Source organism: Lepeophtheirus salmonis, chromosome 12, assembly GCF_016086655.4.
Source record: "Lepeophtheirus salmonis chromosome 12, UVic_Lsal_1.4, whole genome shotgun sequence".
NCBI lineage: Eukaryota > Metazoa > Arthropoda > Copepoda > Siphonostomatoida > Caligidae > Lepeophtheirus > Lepeophtheirus salmonis.
Window position 1 is genome coordinate 11,578,847 of NC_052142.2, and position 27,529 is coordinate 11,606,375.

General features: G+C 31.4%; 1 protein-coding gene and 2 long non-coding RNA genes across 9 annotated transcripts; 1 reads left to right on the forward strand and 2 right to left on the reverse strand.

Annotated features, from left to right (window-relative positions):
• Nucleotides 1-3,095: 3,095 nt before the first annotated feature.
• On the reverse strand, nt 3,096-7,185 carry Drep2 (DNA fragmentation factor-related protein 2). Of its 6 annotated transcripts, XM_071892158.1 has the most exons (8): nt 6,959-7,038; nt 6,821-6,865; nt 5,700-5,803; nt 5,404-5,598; nt 5,246-5,354; nt 4,537-5,189; nt 4,183-4,480; nt 3,096-4,121 (listed from the first exon to the last, which is right to left on the reverse strand). In XM_071892158.1, exons 3-8 carry the CDS (start codon nt 5,736-5,738, stop codon nt 3,577-3,579), a joined length of 1,839 nt encoding a protein of 612 aa, XP_071748259.1. In that variant the 5' UTR covers nt 5,739-5,803; nt 6,821-6,865; nt 6,959-7,038; the 3' UTR covers nt 3,096-3,576. The 6 variants fall into 6 exon arrangements, with proteins under 6 accessions (XP_071748259.1, XP_071748260.1, XP_071748262.1 ...); XM_071892159.1 differs by lacking the exons at nt 6,821-6,865; nt 6,959-7,038 and adding an exon at nt 7,050-7,185; XM_071892161.1 differs by lacking the exons at nt 6,821-6,865; nt 6,959-7,038 and adding an exon at nt 6,122-6,529 and having other exon boundaries at nt 5,404-5,608.
• Nucleotides 6,465-21,356, forward strand: LOC121127160 (uncharacterized). 2 transcript variants are annotated; one of them, XR_011782731.1, is made up of 4 exons: nt 6,465-6,846; nt 6,971-7,429; nt 7,489-9,233; nt 16,529-21,356. It is a non-coding gene; the product is annotated as an uncharacterized lncRNA (long non-coding RNA). The 2 variants fall into 2 exon arrangements; XR_011782730.1 differs by lacking the exon at nt 16,529-21,356 and having other exon boundaries at nt 7,489-9,353.
• LOC139906785 (uncharacterized) lies at nt 14,382-15,441 on the reverse strand. The gene is made up of 3 exons (XR_011782732.1): nt 14,814-15,441; nt 14,622-14,760; nt 14,382-14,559 (listed from the first exon to the last, which is right to left on the reverse strand). It is a non-coding gene; the product is annotated as an uncharacterized lncRNA (long non-coding RNA).
• Nucleotides 21,357-27,529: the final 6,173 nt, after the last annotated feature.

Genomic DNA, 27,529 nt, shown 5'->3' on the forward strand with positions numbered 1-27,529 from the left:
GCTTCCTTAAGAGAACATGCACTGTAATGAAGGCAATTATAATGTTTATAGATGCTCTCCTGTTTTTAAAAAGTTTCTATTCCGAACTAGGTCCTTCCAAAAGAATTTTGCTTGTAGGCAAGTTGTGTTTTCTATCCATTCAAGTTTCTATCTTTTCCTAATGCACTTATTTATTTTGGAAAAAACTGCACTTTTGGGACCTTCCACTTCAGATTCTTCAGGAATAGTTCCGCCATTCTTGGGAAGCGTATCTGCATATTCATTTCCTGTATAACCCCAAAGGCCTTTTAACCAAGTTATTGTCACATTCCTTTTCAAACTTTTTATTTCTTTTATCAGCCTAACTTGTTGACATTTGAAAAAGCCTTCATTTTTAGCAATAGAACTAATAGCAGCTGAACTTTCCCGGAAAATTTTGTTAGGCCTTTGAAAGAATTTTCCATATTATTGAGAGCACGTAATGCCTTTAAAATACCATCCAGTTCTGCTTGAAAAACAGTGTGTTGCTACAGCGCTCTATAATACAATTATCTTCATATGTTATACAAAACTTTGTCATCGATTTTTGAACCTTAAAATTGATTTCACCTCTTCTTGCATCAGCCAAGTCCCTCCTTTGGTTTTATTTGTAGGAATCCAGGTTACTAATGTTTTCTTCTATTCTCTTACGGTTTGCTAGTACTCGTCGTTTTATACTTAGCTGTAAAAGTTCGATATTGAGCAAGATTTCCATAGTTCTTGTTGGTGTAAATCTCATCACACTCCAAAACAGTAGGCATGCTAATCTATTTATTATTCTCAACCTCTCAATGTGGACCTCTTTGGTTATTATATGCAGTGCCCTTATACATGCTTTATAAGTCAAAATCGATTCAACATAAGCCTTACGTATCCATTTAGCATAGGAATCTTTATAATTTCTGTATAAAACGGTCCTATTATATTTTGTTTATATATAATTTACATTTGATGAATCCATTTGTAATATTCAATGATTATAACTTATGTATTGTATCATTTGTCATTATTAATTTGTATGATTTTCTCTGCATAACTACTATTAAAGCTGTCTAATTAATATTTTTTGGTATAGTTAACCATTTATATTAGTTGTTTGTTTTTATTTACCCATACTTTTTCAATTCAATATTATAAATACACGTTATTATACTTTAATTAATAAATTTAATAGTAATTTATTACTTAGGGTGAAGATCTTTAGTTTTTGATTACTCATTCCATAATATATCATATTAGCAACTTTATGTGAAGAAATATAAGAGATTTGTATTATATTTGAAGTTCCAAGTGTAAAAAAGGAGGCTTAAATGAAATATAATTTTTTTACTAAAAAATAAACCATCATACATTTATGTTAAATATAGAAAATTAAACAATTGGAATCATATAACTAATAATAACAATAAATTATAAACACAGAGTATTGAAATAATAGATTAATCCAAATAAAATTCTCTTGTTCTGACATCGGAATTCAGTTAAAAATGTCATAACTTTAGGTTGCAAAACACAAGCCAGACGTGGAGTTTAATCAAAAAGATAATCACCGTTTTTTCCTCATGTGGAAGTTGATATATACAATTGTGCACAAGATAGATATATCTGTACCTATAAGATCTAAATAATTATTAATAATAAAGTAAATGTCAAAATCATAAAATTAGAGAATAAGTTTCCTAATAAAAAAAATGTTAGAATTAAATCCATCGTTAAAAGTTAGAGCAAAAGCTAATTATGTAATAATGTCAAGCGATATTACTCTTTATTAAGAGCATAAAAAAAGATTTTTTCCTTGTTATTTATTCTTGTATAACAACATACTATTATCATCAAGGATACACACAATGGCTAATTATAATGCTACACCAATGCAACTACCCCCGTTGTCGTGACCATTAAAACAGTTGTTTTTGCATTTTATGAGTTTTCTGAACACCATTTCTTAGAGCTTATTAACCATAGTTAACCCTTAAGTGATAAAAAAAAATATTTATGGACTATCTAATATTGGAAACCCTAATGATCATACCCAAGTCTTTAAGTGAAGGAAGTAGTGTCAGACAAACTAGTTGCAGAACCATCCAAAGCTACTACACCCGTTGTTGTAACCATTTCAGCAGTTGTTTTTGCCATTTAATGAGTTGTGTATCATAATTCTTGATATTTTTAGCTAAAATAGAATCATATTTTAAAAATATGATAAAAATGATTTAAAATATCTTCAAAATTCAGAGTTCCATTTCGAAATTAGTAAACATTTTACACTTTTTACAGATAACTTGATCGTAATTTGGTGTGGATCACTCTAAACATGCTGAAAATTACATCAACTTTACAACTTACAATGGGGTTTTTTCTATATATGACAACATTACCAACATTCTCCATTAATTTAATGATGGTTCCTCTGGGAGGGAAGGGTTTAACCGTGTATTTCTCCATAAATTCTTTGAACGTAGGATGATTAGCAATAGATGAGGGTATATTATATGCAATAAGAATCTTTGTGAGACTAGAGTTAAAGTATGAATTGATGTATTCATTATTAACTTGATTTTTGAGATGAACATCTATGCTCTTGATATGAGATGAGGATAATTAGTGGTGTTTAATTCTAGATGGGGGACTAAAGGCACATTTATATACTCAAATTCGACAAGCCATCTGTTTCTCGTCCAGTAAGTATTTCCAAATTCCTGAGCCTCAATTTCCAACAATCCAGACAGAAGACGACGTTACTTTAGACATTTTATTCAGTTCTCTATCGACTATCAGTACCTAATATTATATTAATATTGAATAATAAAGGCGGGAATTGATAACGTTCTTGAGATAGGAAGATGTTTATTATTTTAGTCAATGATACTATAAGTATTTCTTCCCTTCTCCTCGCACGCTTTTGTATCCTTATCAAAATTACCCATAACTCCAGTTATTGATAAGGTTAATAAAATATGTTTAGTAAATGACTTTTATGAATTATAAAAAATGTTTAATTTCTTCAATACAAATATGCACTTATCCACTAAGACGTTATTAACTTTAGGTTTTCATTATTAATAAATGCACAATAATTCAATAAAAAAAATTAACTTCTTTTATTTCAAAACTCCTATGAAATCGTTTTTCTTATCTACTGTTACAAAACAATCTTGGCAGTAACTAGAAATTGTGTTTATGTGTAGTATACTTATCAGAGGAACATAAGAAGAAAACATGCAAATAATATAAGTATAATAATGAGCGAGTACAATTCTCCTAGCTTTAATATTTTTTATTATTAAAAAGAGTGTCTTCTGACGAGGAGGATGAATTGTGGACTTGGCATAAACAAAAAGTCAATATTTTGCTTAACCTTTGACAACATATACATTCAATCATTCTTTCTTGAGGAGAAAGACATACATAACTTATCGGAAATTCATTCTTTTTTGGTAATGATTGTATCTCACTTCTGGATTTACATTTATATGAAGAGTTGTCCTTGCTCCTAAAATTATACTTAAATGTACAATATTTCTGCTCCAACGTTTTGGTTGTCATGTACAATTTTTGTCACTCTATAATTTTTTCACTTACATCTTCTTCAGAAATAATTTTATCTTTTATACTTTCATTTGAAATAGCTTCATTTTGGTACCCAGGATGTTCTCCGATTGAATAATAATTGTTATTATAAATAACTCCTATTTCACAGAGATCCTCTCCTTTAATTGTTGCTTTAATTGTCCAATTGTAAACCTTCTTGTCTGTTATTATTTCTCTGTCTAATTTTTCTACATCTAAAATTTTAGAATTGAGTCTTTCAAGTATAATTCCGATATCTTTAATGGATAAATGAGAGGAGTTTGTTGTTTCAATAGAAGTAGAAGGTGAATCAACGAGCAGTAAGAATTTAGAACATGCTTTTTGATCATGTTCGTCGTACAAGTCAGTTTCACTTTCAGAACTATCATGACTGCTACTTCCGCTGTTTTGCCTATTACTCATCGAAGATTGAGTCGTTAAAGCTTCAAAAAGCAGAGTTGGATGATATTGAGAAGAAAACATAGCAGTTTGACTAGAACCATTTGATAATTTACTTGACTCTTGTGTAGAATCTATTTAAAACAAGAGCATACATTATAGTCATGACAATATTGAATTGAATGATTGAATTACTTAAAGATTTTCCATCTTTTTGTCTGTAGGAAGAGGATGAGTTACCAACTACAGACATGTTTTCTCCATCTATGTTACAGAATCGTACATGAGCACCTTTAAGATGAGATTTTTTTCCATCAGAAGAATGTGAATTGATAACAGGAGCACAGTCTTCATTTTCCGTTAAACATGTATTTATATATTTAGAACGTCCTTGTTCCTCTTTTTCTTGAAATTGTTCTCCGGATGATACAACATGTAGAGAGCAACAATGAAAATCACATTCCACGGAAGAACTTCGTGGTGGAGAACCTCTCTTTAAAAACAATTAAATGAATGATATATATGTATGTTTTATTTATGAAAAAATACCTTAGAATGACTCGTGGGTTGATGTAAAAATCTTCCTGGAGCACAACATTCAGGAGTATGAAAATGAATTGGAACAATACTTCCACTTTCAACCGAACTTCCTTGCCTTGATAATACTCTTGGCGCCCCTGTAATTATAGAGCTTCCTTTATGATTATTTCCTGGTATTGTTGGAAAATGCAGGATATTCCCTCTAGTAGATTGTTGTAACTTTGATAATGGTATTCCGTCTTCTGGATTTATAAGACTCACTTGGGCACTATTACTTAAGCTCCTATTTGTATTTGTTTCAATAAATCTTTGGTCCTTATTTGAATCAAAACTACTTTGAAATAATAGTGAAGAATGAGTTTGAAGAGCACTACCTCCAGAAGAATTTCGAGAATTATCACGACTTAGACATGGTGTAGATCTTTGAGAAATTGATCGAGATGGAAGGACTCGAGGTCCACTAGAAGCTGCAAGAGTAGTATAAGAAGAGGATTTTCTTGGAGTGATTGATGTTGTTGAATTCCCATCTAATCCTCTTTCCCAATGTAAAACGACTGTCACTTTACCTTTATTATCCATTATTTTCCATGAAGGTATTTGATCTATTAGTCCCAATGAAACTAGTGTTTCTGTAACAATCGGAGGTATCGCTTCAATCATTGCTGTAAAATTAAGGAAATTTAAAATATATAAATATGAATTAAGAAAACCTTTTTACCCGATCTAAGTGCATCACATCCCCCTCCAGGAATCCAAGCTTCACCTGGTCTAAGGAATAGAAAAACTGAATTTTCTTTCAACGTCTGAAAGTATTCGCCATCATCTACCTACAAAATTATTAAACTCATCAATAAATTTTCATAATTATTCAAGTACCTGAGTTCCATCAGATTCAAGTACAATTCGTAAGGGTTCTAATATACCAAAGCCTAGCTTAACACGTCCTTTTCGTATGAACTCTTCATAAGTTGATACAACCAGAGCTTTTCTAACATTCCTTGCAGCATTCCATACTTTGACCGGACGTCTTCCTCCGCCAGCAGAGTGTATGCTTAATGCACGAGTATCCTCCTGAAGAACTCTTTGTATTAGTGAAATGTTGATTAAATGTTTTAGAAATTTAATCAAATATGAAAATTAGACGAAATAGATAAATAATTAGTAATCCTCACCCCTGAATTCTTCATTTCTTCTTCTTCTATGTTCGACATTATATCAATTTGAACTTTTTCTCTTTTCTTGTTCAGTTAAACTTCAAAATATTTTCATAGTAAAACTGAAGAATAAATCAAATAAAAGAGGAAGAATTCTTTTATTATGTTGGCTAAACGTATTAAAAAGGTATAAAATTGATCAATTTAAAAGTTATATATTCGTTAAGAAACTAATTGTATACATTTCTGCAGTTAAGCAAACTAAAATAATGATTATCATATATGAATGCATGTATAACTAATTAAACTTAGGAAAAACTATAAAAAAGTTTCAGTATTGACAAAATGGATGTTTATTCAAGGTAACTACTGATGCTTTGATGAATTGAAGTATAATTAGTCTCTTAATCTAATAAGCATGGATATAATTAAAGTTTTACCACGCAATAGGAAGAAGTGCATCTGAAAATCTAACACTATAATAATAAGAATATTTTTTGGATTAATCCTTGAAGTAGAATTATGTCACTAAAGTTGATCATTCTCATCACAATATATTCATTATTCAATTTCACATGAGTATATATATCTTAAATAATAGACGTTAAGTATAAAAAAAAGAATTGCTTTTGATATTGAAAGAAAAAAATGTTATTATTATGTTCCTTTTCGCCTTATGGAGATATATTTCTCCTCTTTTTTTTTCGTTTCTTTTTCTCACAATGACCTTCAAAGGCTCTCTTTATAATAGCCTTTCTCTTTAAAAAAAAAGTTTTCTTTTTCATAACAAATTAAAAGAAAGCGATCTATACCCAAAAAACCTATTTATTTGTACATTTATAAAATAAAATAGTAAATAAAACCAAAATGATAAATTTGGAGTTTCATGAATTTGTTTTATAACATTTTGAGTATTACTAGTAATTTTAAAAAATGAATATATATTTAAAAACTAAATGTTTGTCAGTAATATTTAGGTTAGCATTTCAGATAATAAATAAACTTAGATGTAGGATAAAGGGAGGGAGGCAATTAGGAAATATGTCCAGATATTTGGGGAAATTGGTTGTTCCCCTATAAAAATTCATCTCCTACGCCAATGAACTTACTTACGAAAAGTTGAATTATGATGGTTATACCTGAATAATGACTCTTCGTTATCTTGGTGAGTCAGTCTTTGGTCACTTAAAAAAAACAAACAGATTCCGAGTTTTATAATAATTATTTCTTTGCAAAGGTTATTAAAAAATATAAATAGTAATGTTTGTTTTATTTACATTTTCTTCTAGATATCTACTCTGATGACTTCTCCAACTCCTCATAAAGCTTAACTAACTCCATTAGATCTCTTTTTATCAAAGTACCAACCTGTGTTTTCGTCCGCGTATCCTAAAGAAACTGCAACTTTATTAAACAATTTTTCCATAAACTCAATTTTGAAGATCAGTTACTATGAGATAATTTGAAAGTATAATAAAGTGAATTTAGAGGTAGCATTAACCCTGTGAAGATATCAATTATATTTAAGGACAATTTAAAGCCAAAAAATTATTCTTTTTTAAATGATTGTTTGAAAAGGAATAACGACTTCATTTTTCTTTTGTTTGATATTTATTGGATCTGATTGAAAGCGTAAATACTTGATCTTGCGTATACAAAAGAGCGTTTGTTTTTAGTTTTTCAGCAATATTGATTTAAGAAGGGGTTTATTAATGCAAAAATTTATCCATTTTGAATTAATGAAATAGGTAAATTCTATTGTCTACCTGTTTATATTTGTATTTATTTCTTAGAATTTAAACAATAGTGGATGTATCGTGTACCGCGTTCAATTGCTACAACTCATCATGTTGAGATAGTACAACTTTTTATATCTGAACTGAAAAAAAAACTGGATCTCAACAACGTTCTAAAAGCTATTTGGTTTTAAGATGAAGCTCAACTGTTGTTGATGACTAAAAACTAGGTCTTGTATAATACAATTTAAATAACATATTAAAAGCATTAATTATGTCTTGTTTTATATAATGATAGTAAAAATATAATAAAAAATCTTTATTTTACAAATTATTCAAAATTATATTGATATTGTACATGGATTGGCATAAGAAAGTTAAAGTTAACAATAGAGTTATTGTTTAATCCGGACAATCTCACCATGAGGACTCTTTGAGAAATAGGTTTCACTGTTGTGACATTTTCTGTTGACAATCACTCAGTAAATAGAAAGTTATACATCCAAAATCTGTGTGGAGGTAATCTTCAAGCCTCAATTCCTCACCATTAAGATAGTTCAAGGCGATGTCATCTCCTCATCGATGAAGTTCACAATTTAAACAATATTTATAATTGTTTTCAGAGAGGGAATAACTTGGTATGTCCAAATATTTACCTTCTTGGATCACCACCTTTGCGCAGAATAGTATTTCATAAATACCATATTTATTATTAATACTCTAATGGGAAATTCTACGGAAAGGAAAATCAAACATGTAAAACGGTTTTATCATTTACAATAACTGGAATAGCCTGTTATTACCAAGAAATAAATAGCATGGTACAGGCATCAATTGAAGATATCTTCCTCTAAAATAAAATGGTTCTAGTCATTGAAAAAAAAAAAATATATATATATATAAGTGAATCCTTCATCGTCTAATCATTCTGAGATGTCATATCAACAAAAAAAAATAGGGAATATACTTAGTTGTACTTTAGTGGAAAACTTTATATTTAACAAATTTCCAAAGATTTCTATTTAAACGTAAATAATTTCTTTATTTGACACAATTCAACTCGTTCAAAACAATCCTTACAAACCCGAAAAAAGAAGAATTTATAAAATATTATCACTAAAATTGGATCAATGTGATATGCAAATTGAGAACATTCTGAGGGAATCTCCCCACTATATAACTCTCTCTAGAGGTTCTTCAACACCAGGAAGGAATAGTATGTGTATTTTCGGATATATAGCATAATCATTATTCAAAAACTTGTAATTCTACACATCACTCAAAATATATAACTATGATATGACCTTAAATCAAGTAAATAATAAAATTAAATACTCAACTTCCCTTAGTTATCATAATATCTTCAATTCGAAATTAACTTCGTTCATAAACTAAATAAACTTATGTGGAAGTTAGATACGTTCAAGTATTTTAGCAATGATCAAAGATTCCTTTAAGTTGACAAATATGTTTACACTAAATTTAGTAATATTCTAGAATTTAGTTGAGGGTATTATGATAGTTTTTAATAGGTAACAAACAATGAGTATTAACCCTGTATGGTATCCAATATCCTGTGAAATACTATCGACAAGTTGCACATCTCGTCATTGTTTCTCTATCTATATTCTTAAAATAGTCCATAAAGTTTCAACGTTGTGATGAAGAAGTTTGAGTTGCATACTTAAGATAAAATATTTGCCACCATCACTACAACAAAAATATGGCTAAACTTCATTCGAACTAATAGATGATCGTACTTCTAAAATTATATTTTTATCATTACATACGGAATAAAAAATATGTTTTAAATAAGGTAAAAAAATTATAATATGCTAAATTAATATTGAAATTAATATAAATTAAGTTTTAATTTGTCTGGGTATAAAATAAAATTATTTTGTTAAAGGATAAATAAAATTTAGGATAAGTTTGAGTAATAAGTTGATTAATTTCAGATCATGATGAATTTTAAATTGTCGTATAAATTTATCAATCAATGTTCATACACCATACTAATCATTTCTCATTTTTGTAGTTAGAAAAAAAAAGAGAGAGCCAGCCTCCTCGTGTGAGTGCAATATTTTTCTCTCCTTTCCAGAAGTTTTAAGTATTCCTTGTATGAGTATATCATAAAAACTCTGTGAAAAGGATTCGTAGATTCTATCATTCGTATGGTTTCAGTTACCTTTGTGCGTAATAATAACTAATTAAATGTAATACAAAATTCGGCTATTTTTAAAGCAATAGGGATGTTTGTCTGGAAGACCCTTTGCCTTTTATACTTTTATTATTTACATTGATGGGCTAATACAAGACATAGATTACAGAGATGAAATAAGAGGCTCTCAGTTGCCTCACTCGAATTTGAAATGCCTATGTTATGCAGAGGACTTAACAACTATATTTTGCAGGACTCCGTACAAAACAATCTAATCAATCAATCATCTGGTCTGTTGTTGAATAAAGATAAAAGTGAGCTTATCAATCCTCATAACAGATTATTTGGAAAGGCTTGTTCTTATTTTAAATTTAAATTAAAAGTTACAACTTTTGGGATCCTGGATTCACAAATCTCTTGCCCAATGAATGGGAAGAGATTTGTAAGAGAATTAGGAGTGCAACGTGTTATTTCTTTTATTTCAAAATAAACCTATTGGATAGGATCAGGACATGAAATATGCATATTACTCTTAAAGTAACTCATTTCTTCCGTCTTACACTTTTGAATAAAAGTATTTCTAAAGAAATCTAATTGATAGAATATTTCTACTTGAAAACAGTAACAAGAAATATATAAAAACCACCAGAGACTCCATAACCCCTTGAACTTCGAAGGACTGGGGGATATGGATTTCGTTTATCCACGAAAATCTCTAAATTTCTATTGGATAAGAAACTTAATTGATTGTTACAACTTTTGGAAAATTCATCAAAATGAATTTTTCAAGCTAAATCAAGTGAAATTTCAGCTTAGCCGATATTCAAGAATTACAAATGTATTTATAGTAGTATCACTATACTCCAGCCGTATTAAATTTTGCTGTAATGTGCTACTAAAATAATAAGAATGTTAGAGCTGGCAGCATCAAACTTTCTTGTCTTCTTATATCTCCGGAAATAAAAATATCAATTGAAATATGCGACATCAATTTAAATTAGCATCCTTGATCGCGAAAAATGGAAATTAAAAAGTTTCGAAATACGACGATGTCTCCAAGTATTTGACATGCAGTCTTTGTGCCTTTAATTTTAAAACAACTAAAAGTATTATTTACAAGATGAACTTGGACATATATTTAAAGAATGTAATTGAAGCAAATTCTGAAACCAATAATTTCATATATGATATGACCAAGACTTTTGTTTCCTTCAATGTTCCACTCTATAAAGTTAGTCTTCTCAATTTTGTAAAATTCATACAAATATAAATGGGATAAGCCCTTCCGTCTATCTAAGTTATCATATAGTCAATGGAATCTGAAAGACATGCTGTGATGTCCCATATAATAAAAGTAAAAATTAAAGATAGCATACCATAACTCCAGTATTGATTGGTACTCCAGAGGATCATTTTATAGGTCGACCTTACTTAATTAATTTGGAGAATTTAAAAAGAGCCAATAGCAAAACGATTACAGATGTTCCAATCAATAGTATTAGAAACGTTTTGGAGTACGAGTTCAAAGGCGAAAAACAGAAGGTTTTTATACGGTTGCATATCGTATAAAAATATGGCAAAACTTTTTAAAATAAGTAATTAATAATGAAATGTATCCTTATCTTGATCATAGTTTAAACAGAATATAAATTATTTTTCCTGATCAATTCACAAATACCAAAACTTTAATCTCTGAAGTGAAGAATGCTTGTGATTAAAAACGGAGATTTACTGCTTAATTCGAAATTCCTCTACCACTCGCGCCTATCCTCACGCAATATTTTATTACTGCGTTAAGCACTTCAATTCATCAAATAATCTATAGAAAGCAGTGACGCAATCCAAAAAGCTCAAAATGTTTGGTGACAAAAATATTAATAAATATCTTCGAAATTAGATATTTTATTTCTTACATTTGTTATCTATTCTAGTAAAAATTACCCATATACAAAATCTTATTTTATTATAGTTTGTAATTACTATAGTGTATAAACTTAAAGTACAATTAGTAAAAAATACTAATTAATTATATTAATATAATTTATTGGATTTATGGGATCACTGTATTAGCTTAATTGTAAGCTCCAATCAATAAGAAGTCAAAATTTCATATGATGATCATAAAAAACCTTGTGAGACTAAAACTTTTCAGTACATTTATGTTTCTTAATTATACTACTAAAATCCATCAGGATGTCACTGTTTATAATACGATGGTTTTTGTATTTCAGGCACTTACTATGGTTATTGATTATTTCTGGCACCAATTCCCTCAGTAAGATGTAACTTTTGTTTTTATAAATCATCTCCAGACATTTAGTTTTCATGGGAGAATGTGTATTCTAATATATATTTTCAATTATCGTTACACTTGTAAGTAGTGGCGTTCTTTCTTTAAATAATTTAATGGCTATTTGGATCTAATTTAAATAGTGTTCAATCATTAGCATTTCTGAGTAAAAAAACTCATTATTCATATTATCTTTATCTGTTTGGATTGCATCATTATTTCCTTCTTGGTCATTAATCAGCGCTTGGTTTTGCAATTTGCGCTTGGAATCACCAGTATTCTAAACTTTTTCTTAACTTTAAAGACCAGAGTGTTGATATTTGCAGTTTTATCAGGGCTAAGCATTAGAATCCCGTTTTACAATGAGCAAGATAAGTGATATGTAGCATAACTTGAAAACGTTTTTATGGTTTTTAGTTGATTTTATAGAATAAGTCGATAAAAACTTAAAGTGTTTCGGCTCTGAAAGTGGAGAAAAAATTGTTGTTAAAATATTTGACAACAAAGTTTTGTTGTCCAATCACTTAAGATCTTAAAATTTCATTAGCTATAAGATTTAAATTCGTTTTTGAACAAATAAATGCCGAACGACAAAAAAAAAATGAACCGTGTTCATTTGCTTATTATCTATAAGGAGTCGCTTTTTGACTATTTTTTGCAAAGATTATTGCACCCCATATTAATAGAAATACAAGGTTAGACCATCATGTAATTGGGCTTGGTAGAATTTTCCATCTGATGTATTGTACCGACTGCTGCGCAAGACGGGCAGATTTTGACAAAACTCACAACCACTCACAGGCTATGACGTCACATTTGCTAAATTTTTCAATTTAATATAGCGTACCTACTGCTGTGCAAGAAAAAGACATTTGGACAAAACACTCAACCACTCATCCACTATGACGTTAATATTAAAAGCGTATTGGAAGTCAAACATCAGTCGTAAATGAGCTATGGTATAACCTTGTATTTCTATTCACCTTGACTACAAAAAAAATCACCAAAAAAATTCATTCAGATAAATGAAACCTGACTGGAGCTGACAATTAAAAATTAAAACCCGACCAGGCCGTTATGGGCACAACTTGGCTCAACAATCATGTTTGAAAAATTGAACCTGACCCGAAATTTAGGTTAGATTCGGGCTTACCTCTTTTTTTCGAACCCATTATGGCACCCCCAGAATGAAGGGCGCCCTCAGCATTTGCCTATATTGTCTATGTCACGGGTCTGTCTTGCTAGTAATAAGGTGAGAAAATATGTATGTTCACCTGTTTTTTAAAGAAGGGCGGCTGTTGAAAATATATTGGATATCTCTTTGAATAAAAGTACTAGTTTATAAACTTTTTGAGGTATTCCTAAAAAACTCACTATTTTGAGTCTGTTCAAAAAAAAATGTGAATAGATGGGGTACCATTTTATAAAAATTGAAGGAATAATTTTTACCAGTATATTGGAGCCCTGGGATTGCTTGTATTGGTTTTAGAAAGTTACGCCCTCGAAGTTCATTTTTATATATTGAGAAACAAAACGGCTTTATTTATTACTGAGTATTTTGTAGGTTGGACATTTTATACTAGATAAATATTAAATGAATAAATAAATTATTAAAAAAGGAACGGTGAAAGGAAATTTTTTGCATGTACGAAGGAACAGAAAAAGGGTGAGCGAGTACAAGCCATAGGTATATATAGTTGATAATATTGTAGAGAAAAACGCGTGCAAGGAGAAGGGGGGGGGAAAGACATATGGTATCATTGTTTAAAATACTGATGTGATTATCATCTGCCTGCTTTATTATGATTTTTGAGGGGTATAACGAATGTATTTATTAGCAAAATGTTTAATGAAGATATACTACGTATAATTGACTTCGACGTTTTTTATCCGTTACAGTAGATTTGAAAACGTCACACTCCATGAAATTGTAATTCATTATGAACCTTATTCTCAGAATAATAGCTAATGAAACAACAGAGTAGAGTATTTGAAATATATTTGAAGCTCAAAGTTTAAAAAAGAAGGCTTTAATTAAATATAATCTACATACTAAAAAATAAACCATTAAACATTTAAGTTAAATATACAAAATTAAACAATTAAAATCATATAACTATTAATAATAATAAATTATAAATACAGAATATTGAAATAATAGAATGATCCAGATAATTTTTTCTTGTTCTAACATCGGAATTCAGTTAAATATGTCATAACTTTAGGTTGCAATACACAAGCGAGACATGAAGTTTAATTAAAAAGATAATCACCCTTCTTCTTCATGTGGAAGTTGCTATAAACAATTGTGCACAGGATAGATATATCTTTACCGATGAGATCTAACTAATTATTAATAATAAAGTAAATGTCAAAATCATAAAATTAGACAATAAATATATTAATAAAAAAATGTTAGAAATAAATTCATTTTAAAGATTTAGAGCAAAAGCTAATTATGTAGTAATGTCCGGCGATATTACTCCCTATTAAGAGCATCAAAAAGATTTTCCCCGTTATTTTATGCTTATATAACAACATACTATTATCATGAAGGATATACACAATTGTTAATTATAATGCAACACCCAATGTAACTACCCTCGTTGTTGTGACCATTTAAACAGTTGTTTTTGCCTTTTATGAGTTTTCTGAACACCATTTCTTGGAGCCCATCAACCATAGCTAAGCCTTAAGTGATAAAAAAGTAATATTTATTGACTATGTAACATTGGAAAACCTAATTATCATACCCAAGTCTTACAGCGAAGTAAGTAGTCTCAGACAAACTAGTTGCAACCATCCAAAGCTACTACCCCCGTTGTTGTGACCATTTAAGCAGTTGTTTTTGCCCTTTACTGAGTTGTGTATCATAATTCTTGATATGTTTAGCTAAAATAGAATCATATTTTATGGTTAGATTTAAAAAAAAATTGAATACTTACTGTGAGATAGTACAAAATTCAGAGTTCCATTTCGATATTCGTAAATACTTTTTACTGATAACTTGATCTTCATTTGGTGTGGATGACTCAAAACATTTTTATATGTATTTCTATAAATGACATCAGTAACAACATCCTCCATTAATTTAATGATGGTTCCTCGGGAAGGGATATGTTTACCCTTGTATTTCTCCATAAATTTTTTGAACGTAGATGATTAGCAATGGATAAGGTTATATTACATGCAATAAGCATCGTTGTGAGATCAAAGTTAAAGTCTGACTTGATGTATTCATCGTTAAATTGATTTTATAGATGAATATCCATACTCTTGAGTCTTGTTATGAGATGAGGATAATGAGTGGCGTGTAATTCTAGACAGGGGACTAAAGGCATATTTATATCGACAAATCCGAAAAACCATCTGTTTCTCATCCAGTAAGTATTTTACAAATTCCTAGGCCTCCATTTTCATAAATCCAGACAGAAGGCGACGTTATTTTAGGCATTTTATTCAGTTTTCTATAGACTATCACCATCTAATATTATATTAATATTGAATAATAAAGGCGGGAATAATTACGTTCATGATTGATAGAAGAAGATGTATATTATTTAATCAATGATGCCATAAGTATTTCTTCTCTTCTCCTCGCACCCTTTTCTATTCTTATCAAAATTATCACCCTTAGGTATATAATATACCAATACAGTATAAATGAAAAAGAGTATAATAGAGGGGAGCACTACATTAAATGTATGGAATTTCGTAGGTGTTTATTTCAACTTGCATTAAAAATGAAAAAAAAGTGAGTACTTTGTATAAAATTTAACTTTAGATGAGGTTTAGAAATTATTTAAAGTTCCCTGTGACTCATCCAATCATCTAAAAAAATCCCCAAGCTTTTTTTTATTAATTTTATTCTTTAGGAGAGTAAATCGAAGTATTGAATGAGTAGCTACGTGTAAGTGTGCTCATGAAAAATGGAGAGTAATACCAAAGATTTGTTAGGAGTTATCTTCCATATTATTGGGCCCTAATTTTTATGTAAGTTAACAACTAATAACTCTGAGCAATGCCGGCTAATATTTCTAGTACTTTTATATATTTACTATTAGTATGAAATTTTCATTCAAGAAATCGTACAGAAAAAATCTAGAAATTATTAATGTTTCATTATCTATTTACAAATAATTCTACTCTAAACAGTTTCTGTATATGTACAACTTTAACACCGGTAGAGATTGTACAAGAGGTAAAACATGGAATTGAGACTCGACTTGGAATTTAGTCTACATTTTGAAGACTTCAGATCCGACTTGATCTTACAATTAAAGACTTGCGACTTGATTTGGACCATAAAACTAAGACGTACGATTCGACTTGCAATCGAAATCAAATACTAAATATGTGAATATTTGCTAAATTTGAAAATATATAATGACTTGGGTATGTGAGAAAAAACTTGAGAGTAGACTTGTACTTGCAGTATTTGGACTCCTACATATATTTTTATATTAATTCTTTTTAACTTACCGCTGTTTAGATGTCCATTTTAAAATGAGGAATTATGATAAATTTTACGAAATGAAGAATTTACCGGTTTGTATTTTTATTTTTTTAACACTAGTTTTATTTTTTATTTTACATATATCGTTCTTTTGATTTTCATAAATTATTATATGACTAATTAACTTAATTTTCATAAAAATAGGAACTGTGTTATCCCTTGATGGACCAAATATAATCCAGATATTTTCTTCTCGATCTAATTACCTACACATCTTCTGTACTGCAATTCAATAAATAAAATCCGTCCATATCGAATGATAAATTCCAGATTTTACCATTCAGCTAATCTTGTAACTGTTCTCCACATGTTCAATGAATTTTCCCAGAAAGACTTCTGTATCATATGAGACTAAAACATAATCACATTCGGGATCATATCTGTAGATATCCATTTTTTATTGTTTCCAATGCATTGTCAACCTTATTATTTGAGCACTTGAAATAAATAATTGAATTAATAAGATCATTTTGGAGAAGTTTTTCGTGTCATTTGGAACTTTACATCGCTTTTTATTGCTATGAGATTTATCACTTCTGTCTGATTCTTCTAATTTAAATAAATTTCATTAAACTTATTAAGTTTTATAACTCATAATGTGTTCCAAGGTTAATAGAAATACAAGGTTATACCATAACAAGTGTTCGACTGGCGTTTGACTTCCACCACGAGTTTAATATGACATCATCGTAGACAAGTGGTTGCTTGTTTCTTCCAAATTTGTTTTACCTTCACGGCAGTCGGATTCTATAAATGGAATTAAAAATTATATCAATATTGACAACATAGACTATGAGGGGTTGTATGTTTTGACAAAATCTGTATATCTTGCCTAGCAGTCGGTACAATACATCAGATTGAAAACTGTAGCAAGCCCAATTACATGATGGGCTAACCTTGTATTTCTTTTAACTTTGGTATGGTGTACATTTAAGTATTCCATAGAAAAATTAAGCTTTTGAAACTGTATAGTTATGAACCAAAAACTAAAATACAACAATTTGATCCACATTACTTTATAAGAAGAAGTGAGATTTACGACTCATTTTTTTTTTTTTTTTTTTGTATAGTTCTAGTAGTTGATAAAGAGTATAATCGAATTTATTCTAATAAAAATCATGGTATAATATGGATATATTGAAACAATATGTAATGAAGAATTCAACTAATTCATAAATCATAAATAAGTCATTCTTGAGTTATCAACTTACAACGTTTCTATTGATAGACAATTTTTTTGATACTAATACATATATATTCTATACAAAGATACATTCTTAAATTATATACATACATGTTTTATTCCCATTAATCTTCTAATGATATGACCTCACATCTCCCCCAAACAATCAACTAACAGATAATTATGTAATACTAATATATATTAAGTAGTTTGAAAGAGATTCAAGTTTATACAGTTTTATGTAGCGTTTTTACGTATAATTTTCTTTTCCTTAGGGGGGGGCAGTAAAATTATTTTGGTAAGGAAATTACGTACTAAAACGTTGGGGTAACAATGTTGCGTGGTAATATCGTTATGAACATTATCATTGTGAGACAATACGTTGTGTGTAATATTATCGCAAAGCAATATGATTGTGAGTAATTTCATTGGAAGACAATATTATCGTGTGCCATTTCATTGCAATTTATGTTATATTCGGACGATAATCCTATTGAATGATGAAGAAACATGTCTGGATAGAACCATTCTAATAAACTATAATATATCCTGGCCCAATGGTTCTCTAGGTGAGCTGCTGGGCCGGAGTCAAGTTAAATTTATCCGCCGCTACCCTGAGCAATCAAAAAAATCTCTCTAATATCCCAAAATACAGCTCGGACCTCAGATTAAAGAGGTGAAGTGCTGGGCCACAAGGCAGTTTAAACTCCACCGCCTCAAATTTCCTCAGTACCAAAGAACCCTGATCCATGGGTATTAAATTTATCCGCTACTGTTCTCCTAAATATCAAGGAAACCTTATTATATTCCATTATCAATGTTTTAAAACTGAAGACTCCAACAGAAGGTGTGAAGCTGTTTCTCTTTCTTAATGGCAGAAATAGCAATTAAGGTCATCTGATCAATATTATGATACATCCAGTGTTCCTGTCACTACTCGATAGGTGAACCATTTCTCAGGTGTAGTCAAAATATGATTTGCGTAGCTCATACAAGCCGGAGGAGTGGAGACATCAACGCTCCTGCAACTTAATACCTACTTTACCGCATCCAATGACGACTGCACCCATAATGTTTGGATCGATTTTACCCGACTCCTGAATGAGAAATCATTTAAACAAGGTAGATTGTAATTGTTTTTCCTTTATAACCACGTAAGTCTTTTAAAAGCCAATGTAGCCAGAAGATTATGATACAATCCCTCCAGGTCTCTAAGAACTCCCATACCATTTTTCAAAAGCGAAGGATTCACTTCTGTAAATGCATCAGCTAGAGGTTTATTTAGGAAACAAGATAGTTCAAACAATTGGAACGTTTTGTTTTTATTAGAGACAAGTTTATTTATAGAACCTACTGCACTTAGTTTTGGAAAAAATATTGAATCAAATGCTGTTTCAAAAACGAGGGTAATCATAGTGAAGTTGTTACTTTTTTCGAACGCTGTTTGTAAATTAGTGTTGACGTCTTCAATCTTACACCCTTTTATAAAACCTCTCTGATACTTGCTAATAATTTCAGTGAGTGTCTATTTCAGCCTTTCGGCGACCACATGATAGAATATTTTATAAATTGTGCTAGGTAGGTTTATGGGTTTCAAATTTTTGACACATCGGTGCTCTTTGTCCTTTTTTGTTTTTGGAATTGTTATGAGTAGGCCTTCACTCACAAATGGAGGAAAGAATCCTGGTAAAAGTATATGTTCAAAGACTTTTTTTTTAAATCGGTGCTAAACATTTGATATATTTCAAAACCTATCCCCAATAAACCAGGTGATATCGTCCTTTTGCATGATAATATCTTTTTCATTAAAATATTTTTTGGTCATCAATACTGAATCAAGAATATATGACACTATAGGGCAACAGTGACAAAATCTGTCCTGTTCAATCAGTATTCCTTACTATTATTTCCCCCATAGGAATATTTGCATGCCTAGAGTTTTTCGTAGAAGTCAATAACAATAGGGTTAACATCTGACTTACTTTCTTTTAGTTCATTATTGTTATTAAATAAGTCCCCCCACTGAGATTGTGGGTTTGCCAATGTCTTGAGTAGAGTACTTATTCTTCCTACATTGGTTAATTTCCTTGAATTTTAAATCTGATAGATTGCCCCTATAATTTTTATGAATAATTTTGAGATATCATATTTATGGATTTTTAAATTTTTTCTTTTTGGGTGGCTTTGGCTCATGTAAAATACTTTACAATTTTTTTAATGTTTTTTAACTCCCTAGAAATCTCCACTCCCTCCATTGTCCGAATCTTAGTGTTGACAATTACATAATGTAGTTTTTCTATGTATACACTATCTTTCAGAATGGTGCTATTCAGAATCCATCTTCTATTGTGTCTCCTCTCATTCGTAGTGGCAAATTCTATAAGCATTGATTTTTTGATCACAGATAAAGTTTTGCAGAATATAAATCTTCGATAGTTTGCATCCCTCATTACTACTAATGAATGAGGCACATGTCCAGCGTTGATGTCACGATTTTCTTTTTCTTTGTTTTAGTTGAGAATGTATTATCTTTGTTATTCAAAAAGTATGGTCGGTCAATAATCTTCTTTTTCAACATCATAGCCCTGAGTACTGCGGACGCCTTATGGCTACTTTTGACTTTTGCTGTGGAGTTGTCATTCTTAAAACGTAACTTAAAATGACCAGCAAATATTATGTCACAGCTCTCCACAAGTGGAGAAAGTAGTTTTGAATAATTAAACATCAAATATCCAATAATTGAAATCTGTTTGGACCTTGCAGAGATTTCCACATATATGGCTGAAGCTATCACTGACTTCCATACCTATTTTTGTTAAAATTGCTACATCCTTTCTTTTCTCATTTGAGTTAGATTCGTAAATCTTATAAGTTTTGGGAATACTGTGATAACTCGCCATTTTCCAAAAATGTATAAGTTTAATTACTTTTATAATCTTTTCTCTTAATGTGAATTCCTAAATCTCGTATGAAAGAAAGAATGACGCTTTTAAATTCACACTAAGAGAAAAGATTATAAAAGTAATTAAAATGTACTTAAAAGCTTATTTATTTTATTCGTCCTTGGACTTGTAAATGAGTCAGTTGAATTCAGTGGATTAGAACTCATTGATCCACTCCGTTTCTGAGTAAAAGAATCATCACCTTCTTCCAACAAATTCCATGAATTTTTATTTGCATCTTTTGTAGTGGAATATCCTAATTTCCCCTCTAATAAACATTTCCCAAAAAGTTTAACAATAATGTGCTCTATAGAGCATTTCTTTATAATGGAAGAAATGGCGAAAAGAAAATTTCCTGACATATTTTGCGCTGCAATGAGTAATATACTAGATGGTGCAGAGTCGACTATAGATATAAAGGGTGGCCCAAAAATAAGATTGGAAAGAGGTGTGAGGCCAGGGGATCTTTTTCTCATTTTCATAGCAAGATCCAAAAAAATTATGGACGCCAAGCTGGAGGGAGTGGTCTTTGGAGGTGGAAGCATTACCAATATATTTTTTTGCAGACGATTGTACAGTTATTCTTGGTGGAAAAAACATCACGGATAATGCTTCAAAGCTCCATAGTACACTTGACAACTTTCGAAAGAAGTCAGGCCTGAAAATAAATATATCAAAATCTCAATTAATTACAAATATGTCAACAATACCTCATACCCTAAAATTGTTGAAAATAAAAGACATAGCCATTGTGTTTGGAAATCCAATCCCCTTTAGAGATACAACTACTGAAAATATAGAAAGAATAAATTAAAATATAAATCACTCAATTCAAGAAATAAGAAAACATAAACTCGCCATTTTAGAGCGAATTAAATATTGTAACATGGTAGTCATTTCAAAAGTGAACCATATTCTGAGATGTACGACCTATAACGAAATACATAGTCAGATACGGAGGCAGAAAGGGAAGGAACTTATTTGTTTACCTAAAACGGTAGGATTGAGAAGACTATTCAGTCCAAAGTGTCGAGGCGGCCTTGGTAGTATTGATATTAGGACACACTGGATTATCTTATTGCTATCATGGCAAAAGAGGGGTGCTTATTTTTCCGTGGCAAAGAATAATGCACATGGGGCAAAAAGAATTTAAATATTCACCATGAAGAGAGATTAAAAGCCAACCCAAAGAGACGAAGAAGATGTATTGGCTAGAGGTAGGCCATGAGAGTGAGCTTCTCCAAATACAAATACCTGCAAATGTGAAGACAGCTCTTAGTTTGAGAACTATAGACGATGTGCGAAAAATTGAAACTACTCACCCCTTGATAATTATGGTTCACAGTCAACTTGGAGAATACACACTCAACCCAATTAAGAGGAAGGGGAGTCCATATAACATCCTAAATAGAAAGATGAGGATCCACTTGGTAAAAGACGATTTCAGAAATAAGTTTGCTAGGGCAACGGAGAAGACAGAAAATACCGATATATATATCAAGACAATTTGGGACCAGGTCCTCAATCCAACGGAAATGTACCTGAAATTTTGTGCTTCTGTGTCTTTTTACTTGACTTAGCTCATCTATCAAAATGTATCAAGAATGTATTAAAGAATAAAAATAGTTTCCTTTGGACAACAGAGCTCAAAGTTACACTCAAAAAGATCAAAAGTATCGTCACTCTTCATCTTGAATGCAACTTCTTCAAGAAGAAAACAACACTATACTTTTAACAGTGGCATCTCGTCTTCATCGAATTGAATTCTTATTCATTCATCAACCTAAGAATGTATTCGAAATTACTAATCCCCGTATAATGAGAATAATATCTTGAAAACGACAAATAAGGAAGATTGATAAAATTGAGAGAACACATATTAAGGCTGGATGGTGAGAGGTTGTGTTTATTCGGAAAAGTTCCGTTAACAAGTAGATATATTGTGTGAAGTGTATATCTTTGTGGGACGTGATTCAAATTGATCGTTGTTGTTAGTGCATTGGACTTTGTAATTAATTAAAGATGGCAACCAAAACCAAGAACAGCTATTCAGGAATGAAAGGTGTTCTCACTGAAGCTATTACAAGTCTTAAAACTCAAATAAATCTGAACAAGGATAATTCATTGTTATGTATTTAATATGTCCTTTCTGGTTTTGATCTTCCTGTATATTAGTTTATGTATTTAAGTACTGAGTTTTATGTATTATAAATAGTGTCATCTTATGTAAATATATTTAGAGTATAGTTAGAATACACATGAGCGTATAAACAGTGTGTAGTTTCATTCCTCCACGTCCTTCTTCCTCTCATCTCTCCCGGTCATCCTGGATCTCTCCTATTATAAATAAGCTTGCGTCTCTCCCTCGTCAAGACGCAACATTGGCGACGAGGATGGGATCAGGATCACGTGACCTCCCTGCTGTGGGATCGTCGGCGAAGCTAGCCCTGTTGGAGTTGGGTAGCCCTTTTTCGTCGATGGGGAGAACGCTCGTTTGTCTACGGAAGGCGGAGCAATATGGACTGTGCCTATGTTTGGGCCTCGTGGAGGAAGGAAGAGAACCTTGGTCACTTTCAAGAAGTGAAGTGTGTGTCCGGGTCCGGGACCACATAATTAACAATGGATTTATTCCTACACAATTTTTGTTCTCCTCTGTTCCTACTCTCCCGTTCACATCATTGGTTGATGGATGTGGAACGGTCTCTCTTGTGGATTATCCCGAGTTGGATGAGGGTACATCGAGCAAGATGTCTCCCAGGGACGAGCAGGGTGCTCGGGTCCTTAAAACCTCGGCAACGGTGAGTGTTGTTTCTCCCAGGGACGAGCAGGGTGCTCGGGTCCTTAAAACTTCAACAAGGGTGAATGTTATTTCTCCCAGGGACGAGCAAGGTGCTCGGGTCCTTAAAACCTTTATGAGGAGTATTGTCCTCCTTTCTCCGGTGCGCGTGCTGAGAGCACGGCACGTCTATGGAGATAAACTTTTAAAATACAAGGAAGAATGCTTTGTCCTCGCCTGGACATGGATGGAGCGGATCTATAGGCTGCTGTTCATGGAGAGGAACCTGTTTAAGCACCGCCATGGATTTGGTGCTTGGGGGGTGATGTTATGTATTTAATATGTCCTTTCTGGTTTTGATCTTCCTGTATATTAGTTTATGTATTTAAGTACTGAGTTTTATGTATTATAAATAGTGTCGTCTTATGTAAATATATTTAGAGTATAGTTAGAATACACATGAGCGTATAAACAGTGTGTAGTTTCATTCCTCCACGTCCTTCTTCCTCTCATCTCTCCCGGTCATCCTGGATCTCTCCTATTATAAATAAGCTTGCGTCTCTCCCTCGTCAAGACGCAACATTCATATAATTCATTCAGTATCCAAGGATTACAGGATGCTATTAAATACTTTGATTATAGATATAAAGGTGTTGAGGATGGTGCTAATCCCTGGATGGATTGTAGTGGAGAAGAAAACAAAGAAGAAAACGAGCAAATTATTCAATCGGATCTGGAGGAACAATTTCAAAGGTATCATGAAGTTGTTGGCGAGGGAAGAGTGGTTCTGATTAAAGCCATGGAAGCTATTCGTTCCGATTCTTCTCAGTCTACTTCTCTATCTACTCCAGCCGTTCACAGGTCCAAGATTTGTAGACCAAACGATTATCTCGAGCCCAAACCCTTGCAAAAATGTAACTCAGTAGAGCAAATGAAGAATTGGTTGAGGAGATTTCAGGTCATACTATTCTACTAGTAATATGAAAATTATTCCAACTCAAGATCAACATGCCTACTTCCGTAGTTGTTTGTCTATTGATTTGGAAAAAGCTATTCTCTTAAAAAAATTTGTCAGATACGCCAATATTTGGCGAAGATAACAATAGTTGTGAGAAACTAATATTTGAAGAATTTCTTGTAATATATTCATTGTTAACAAGAAGATTAAAATACTTCAGGGAAACTCAAAGAGAAGATGCAGATATGTCTGATTTCGAAAGAAGATTGTATATTTTAGAAGATGAAGGAGACGTAAAAACTACGTTTATTGAACAGTTGTATATCTTTCGATGCATTGTTGCCACGAATAACGACGAATGGAGGCAAGAATATATCGAGGCAGGGGGAGATTTGATAAGAGAGACATTGAAGAAAATTTCTAAATTTTATGAAGCAAGGAGGATTAATAAAAGGGAAGTGGAATCATGAGGTGTTCAAGACTCTATTAATTCTGTTCAAAGAGGAAGATAAATTGAAAATAAGTCAGTCACACCAAAAGGTTACATTAATAGATTTGGGATTCAAAAAGAGATCGACTATATACCAACAGCCGAAACGATACAAGTAGCACAACTATGTCAAAAGGTTGTACTCGTTGTGGAATGTTGGACCACATGATTTAGGATTGCTATTATAGTTTCAATGTTATTTGTTCGAATTGCAACAAAAAGGGGCATATTATGAAAGTGTGTCGTATACCTAGAAGGGACCAGAAGATAAGTTCAACTTTATTGGGAATATGTTGAATGCATACGACGACGATACTCCCAAAGCCAATGTTATTTTGAATCATAGTCACAACAAACAATTTCAATTTAAAGCTTTACCTGATACTGGATCACCAATTACCATTATTTCTATGAATATTGTGGATAAATATAATATTCAATGGAATGAATCTTATCAACCCAATATCCCTAACGCAAGTGGAATTTAATAAAATTTGTCAGGCATTGTTAATTAACTATAATATTTAATGGTAACATCAGGGAAGCAATGGCCCTTATAAGTACGGAGAGAAAAAAATGAATTTCTACTCAGTTGGAAAACCTGTCAAAGTCTTTCAATAATTTCGAAAGATTTTCCGCTTTTATGTTGTGACAGCATCGAAATTAAATCAAAATAAAAGCTCAACAATTTAATCAAAAAATATAAAGGAGTAGTTAATTGTGATAAATTAAACCCTATAACTGGTCCTCCAATGAAAATTGTACTCGATAGGAATGCTGAACATTATACACCATTGAAGATCACTACTGCGAAACAGTTCCCTCTTCATGAAGAAGATCAATCAGAAGAAGTATTAACTAAAATACAAAACTTAGGTATTATTCAGCCAGAACCAGGTGTTACGGAATGGTATTCACCTAAAATGATGGTTCCAAAACCGAATGGTAGAGGAATTAGACCTGTAACTGATTTCCATCTGTTAAAGATATTTCTCAATCAGTTCCTAATGAAAGTAAAGTGTTCTGTACAATGGTGTATTGTAAAATGGGTTATTTTCAGATACCTTTGGAAGAAGAAAGTAGAGCTTTAACAACATTTAACACACCCCGAAGAAAATTTCAATATTGTGGAGGTCCGATGGGTCTTTGTAGTTCTAACGATTAATTTTGTGTAAGGACAGACGCTGTTTTATGTGGAATCAGGAATGTTAAGAAGATTGTGAATGATATTTTGATATCTGGCAAAAATGAAGATGAAGTTTTACAAAAGGTGGAAGAAGTACTCAGACGTTGTGAGAAGAACAATATTACCTTATCAAAATATATAATTCAATATGGAAGAAAAGTGAAATTTGCAGGTATGCTCATATCTGGTGAACGTATCAAGCCAGATCCTGAAAAAATTGTGAAGTTCCCAGAGCCCAAAAAATCTTACTGAATTAAGATCATTTATTGGACTAGCCAATCAATTAGCTCAATTTCATCCGTACTATACAAAAGTTACAACACCATTGAGAGAACTATTAAAGAAGAATGTTGAAGGTCAATGGCGAAAAGAAAAAAAAAAGCTTTCGATGAATCAAAAAGAATTATGAGCTCAGCATCTGTTTTAGCTCGTTTCGATGTTAAAAAAATTACAAAGTTGGTTACTGACGCAAGTAAGCTTAATGGTATTGGTTTTGCTCTCATTCAACAGGATAAATGTGGTGAATGTGATAGAAAATATTTAATTCATTGGGGTTTTCGAACATTAACTCCAGCCGAAACACGATATTCAGCAATTGAACTTGAATGTTTCGCAATTAACAGGAGCAACGAAAAATGTTTGCACTATTTAAAAGGTGCTAATTTCTATGTTGAAAAAGACATAACTTTCAAAGTTATGTGGATTTCAGGAAAAATGAATATTCTAGCAGATGTGTTATCACGATTTCCTGTTTCCAACACAGATCGACCTGAAAAGAAAATTTACAACTTTTATTTGATCAAGTCTAATCCTAAACTAAAAGAACTTTAGAAATTTGCAAGTGAAAATATAAATTATCAAAAAATGATTAAAGCGTTTTTGGGAGGCAAACAAATTAAGGATGTATCGAAGACACATCCAATACAAGACAATTTGGAAGAATATTTTACTGGAAAACAAACTACTAATCACGAATGGAAAAATTACTATCCCAAGTATTGCCATTAGTTATATTTTGAAGAAATTACATATATCTCATCCCAGTATTGTTCGAGCCCGAAAGTTAGCCCGAGATAGATACTTTTGGCCTGGTATGAACCATTCAATTAAAACAAGTATTGAGTCATGCTCTAAATGTATGGAAATTCAACCAAGTCAAACAAAACTGACAGAACATAATAAAACGTTAGGAAGTCAACCTATGGAAAAAGTATTCCTCGATTTATTTCACCAAGATAAGAAAGATTCTTTTATTGATGGTCGACAGATTTACTGGATTTTCTTGGGTCAAACCATTGAAAAAGACTACGACAACAGAAGTAACTAGTATTCTACTAGATTGGTTTTATGACTTTGGGTTCCCAAAATCTGTAAGAAATGATGGTGGCCCTCAATTTAAATTGAAGAATTTAAAGAACTCTCTAATTTTAATGGCATTATCCACGAAATTTCATTACCTTACGATGCTCAGTCAAATGGACATGCCGAATCATCAGTTAAAAATATGAAACATTTAATGAAAAAAGTTGATTATAATTATGCCAAATTTAAAAAAAGCCCTAGCCGAATTTCGGAATACACCAAAGGGAGACTGTGATTCTCCAGCCGAG

Coding starts and splice junctions, on each gene's coding strand:
- Drep2 (XM_071892159.1), bottom strand. CDS start 5,738: ATGTCGAACATAGAAGAAGAAGAAATGAAGAATTCAGGG. Junction 5,355..5,403: donor TTGAATCTGATGGAACTCAG/GTACTTGAATAA, acceptor ATAATTTTGTAG/GTAGATGATGGCGAATACTT. Junction 4,481..4,536: donor AACCCACGAGTCATTCTAAG/GTATTTTTTCAT, acceptor TTGTTTTTAAAG/AGAGGTTCTCCACCACGAAG.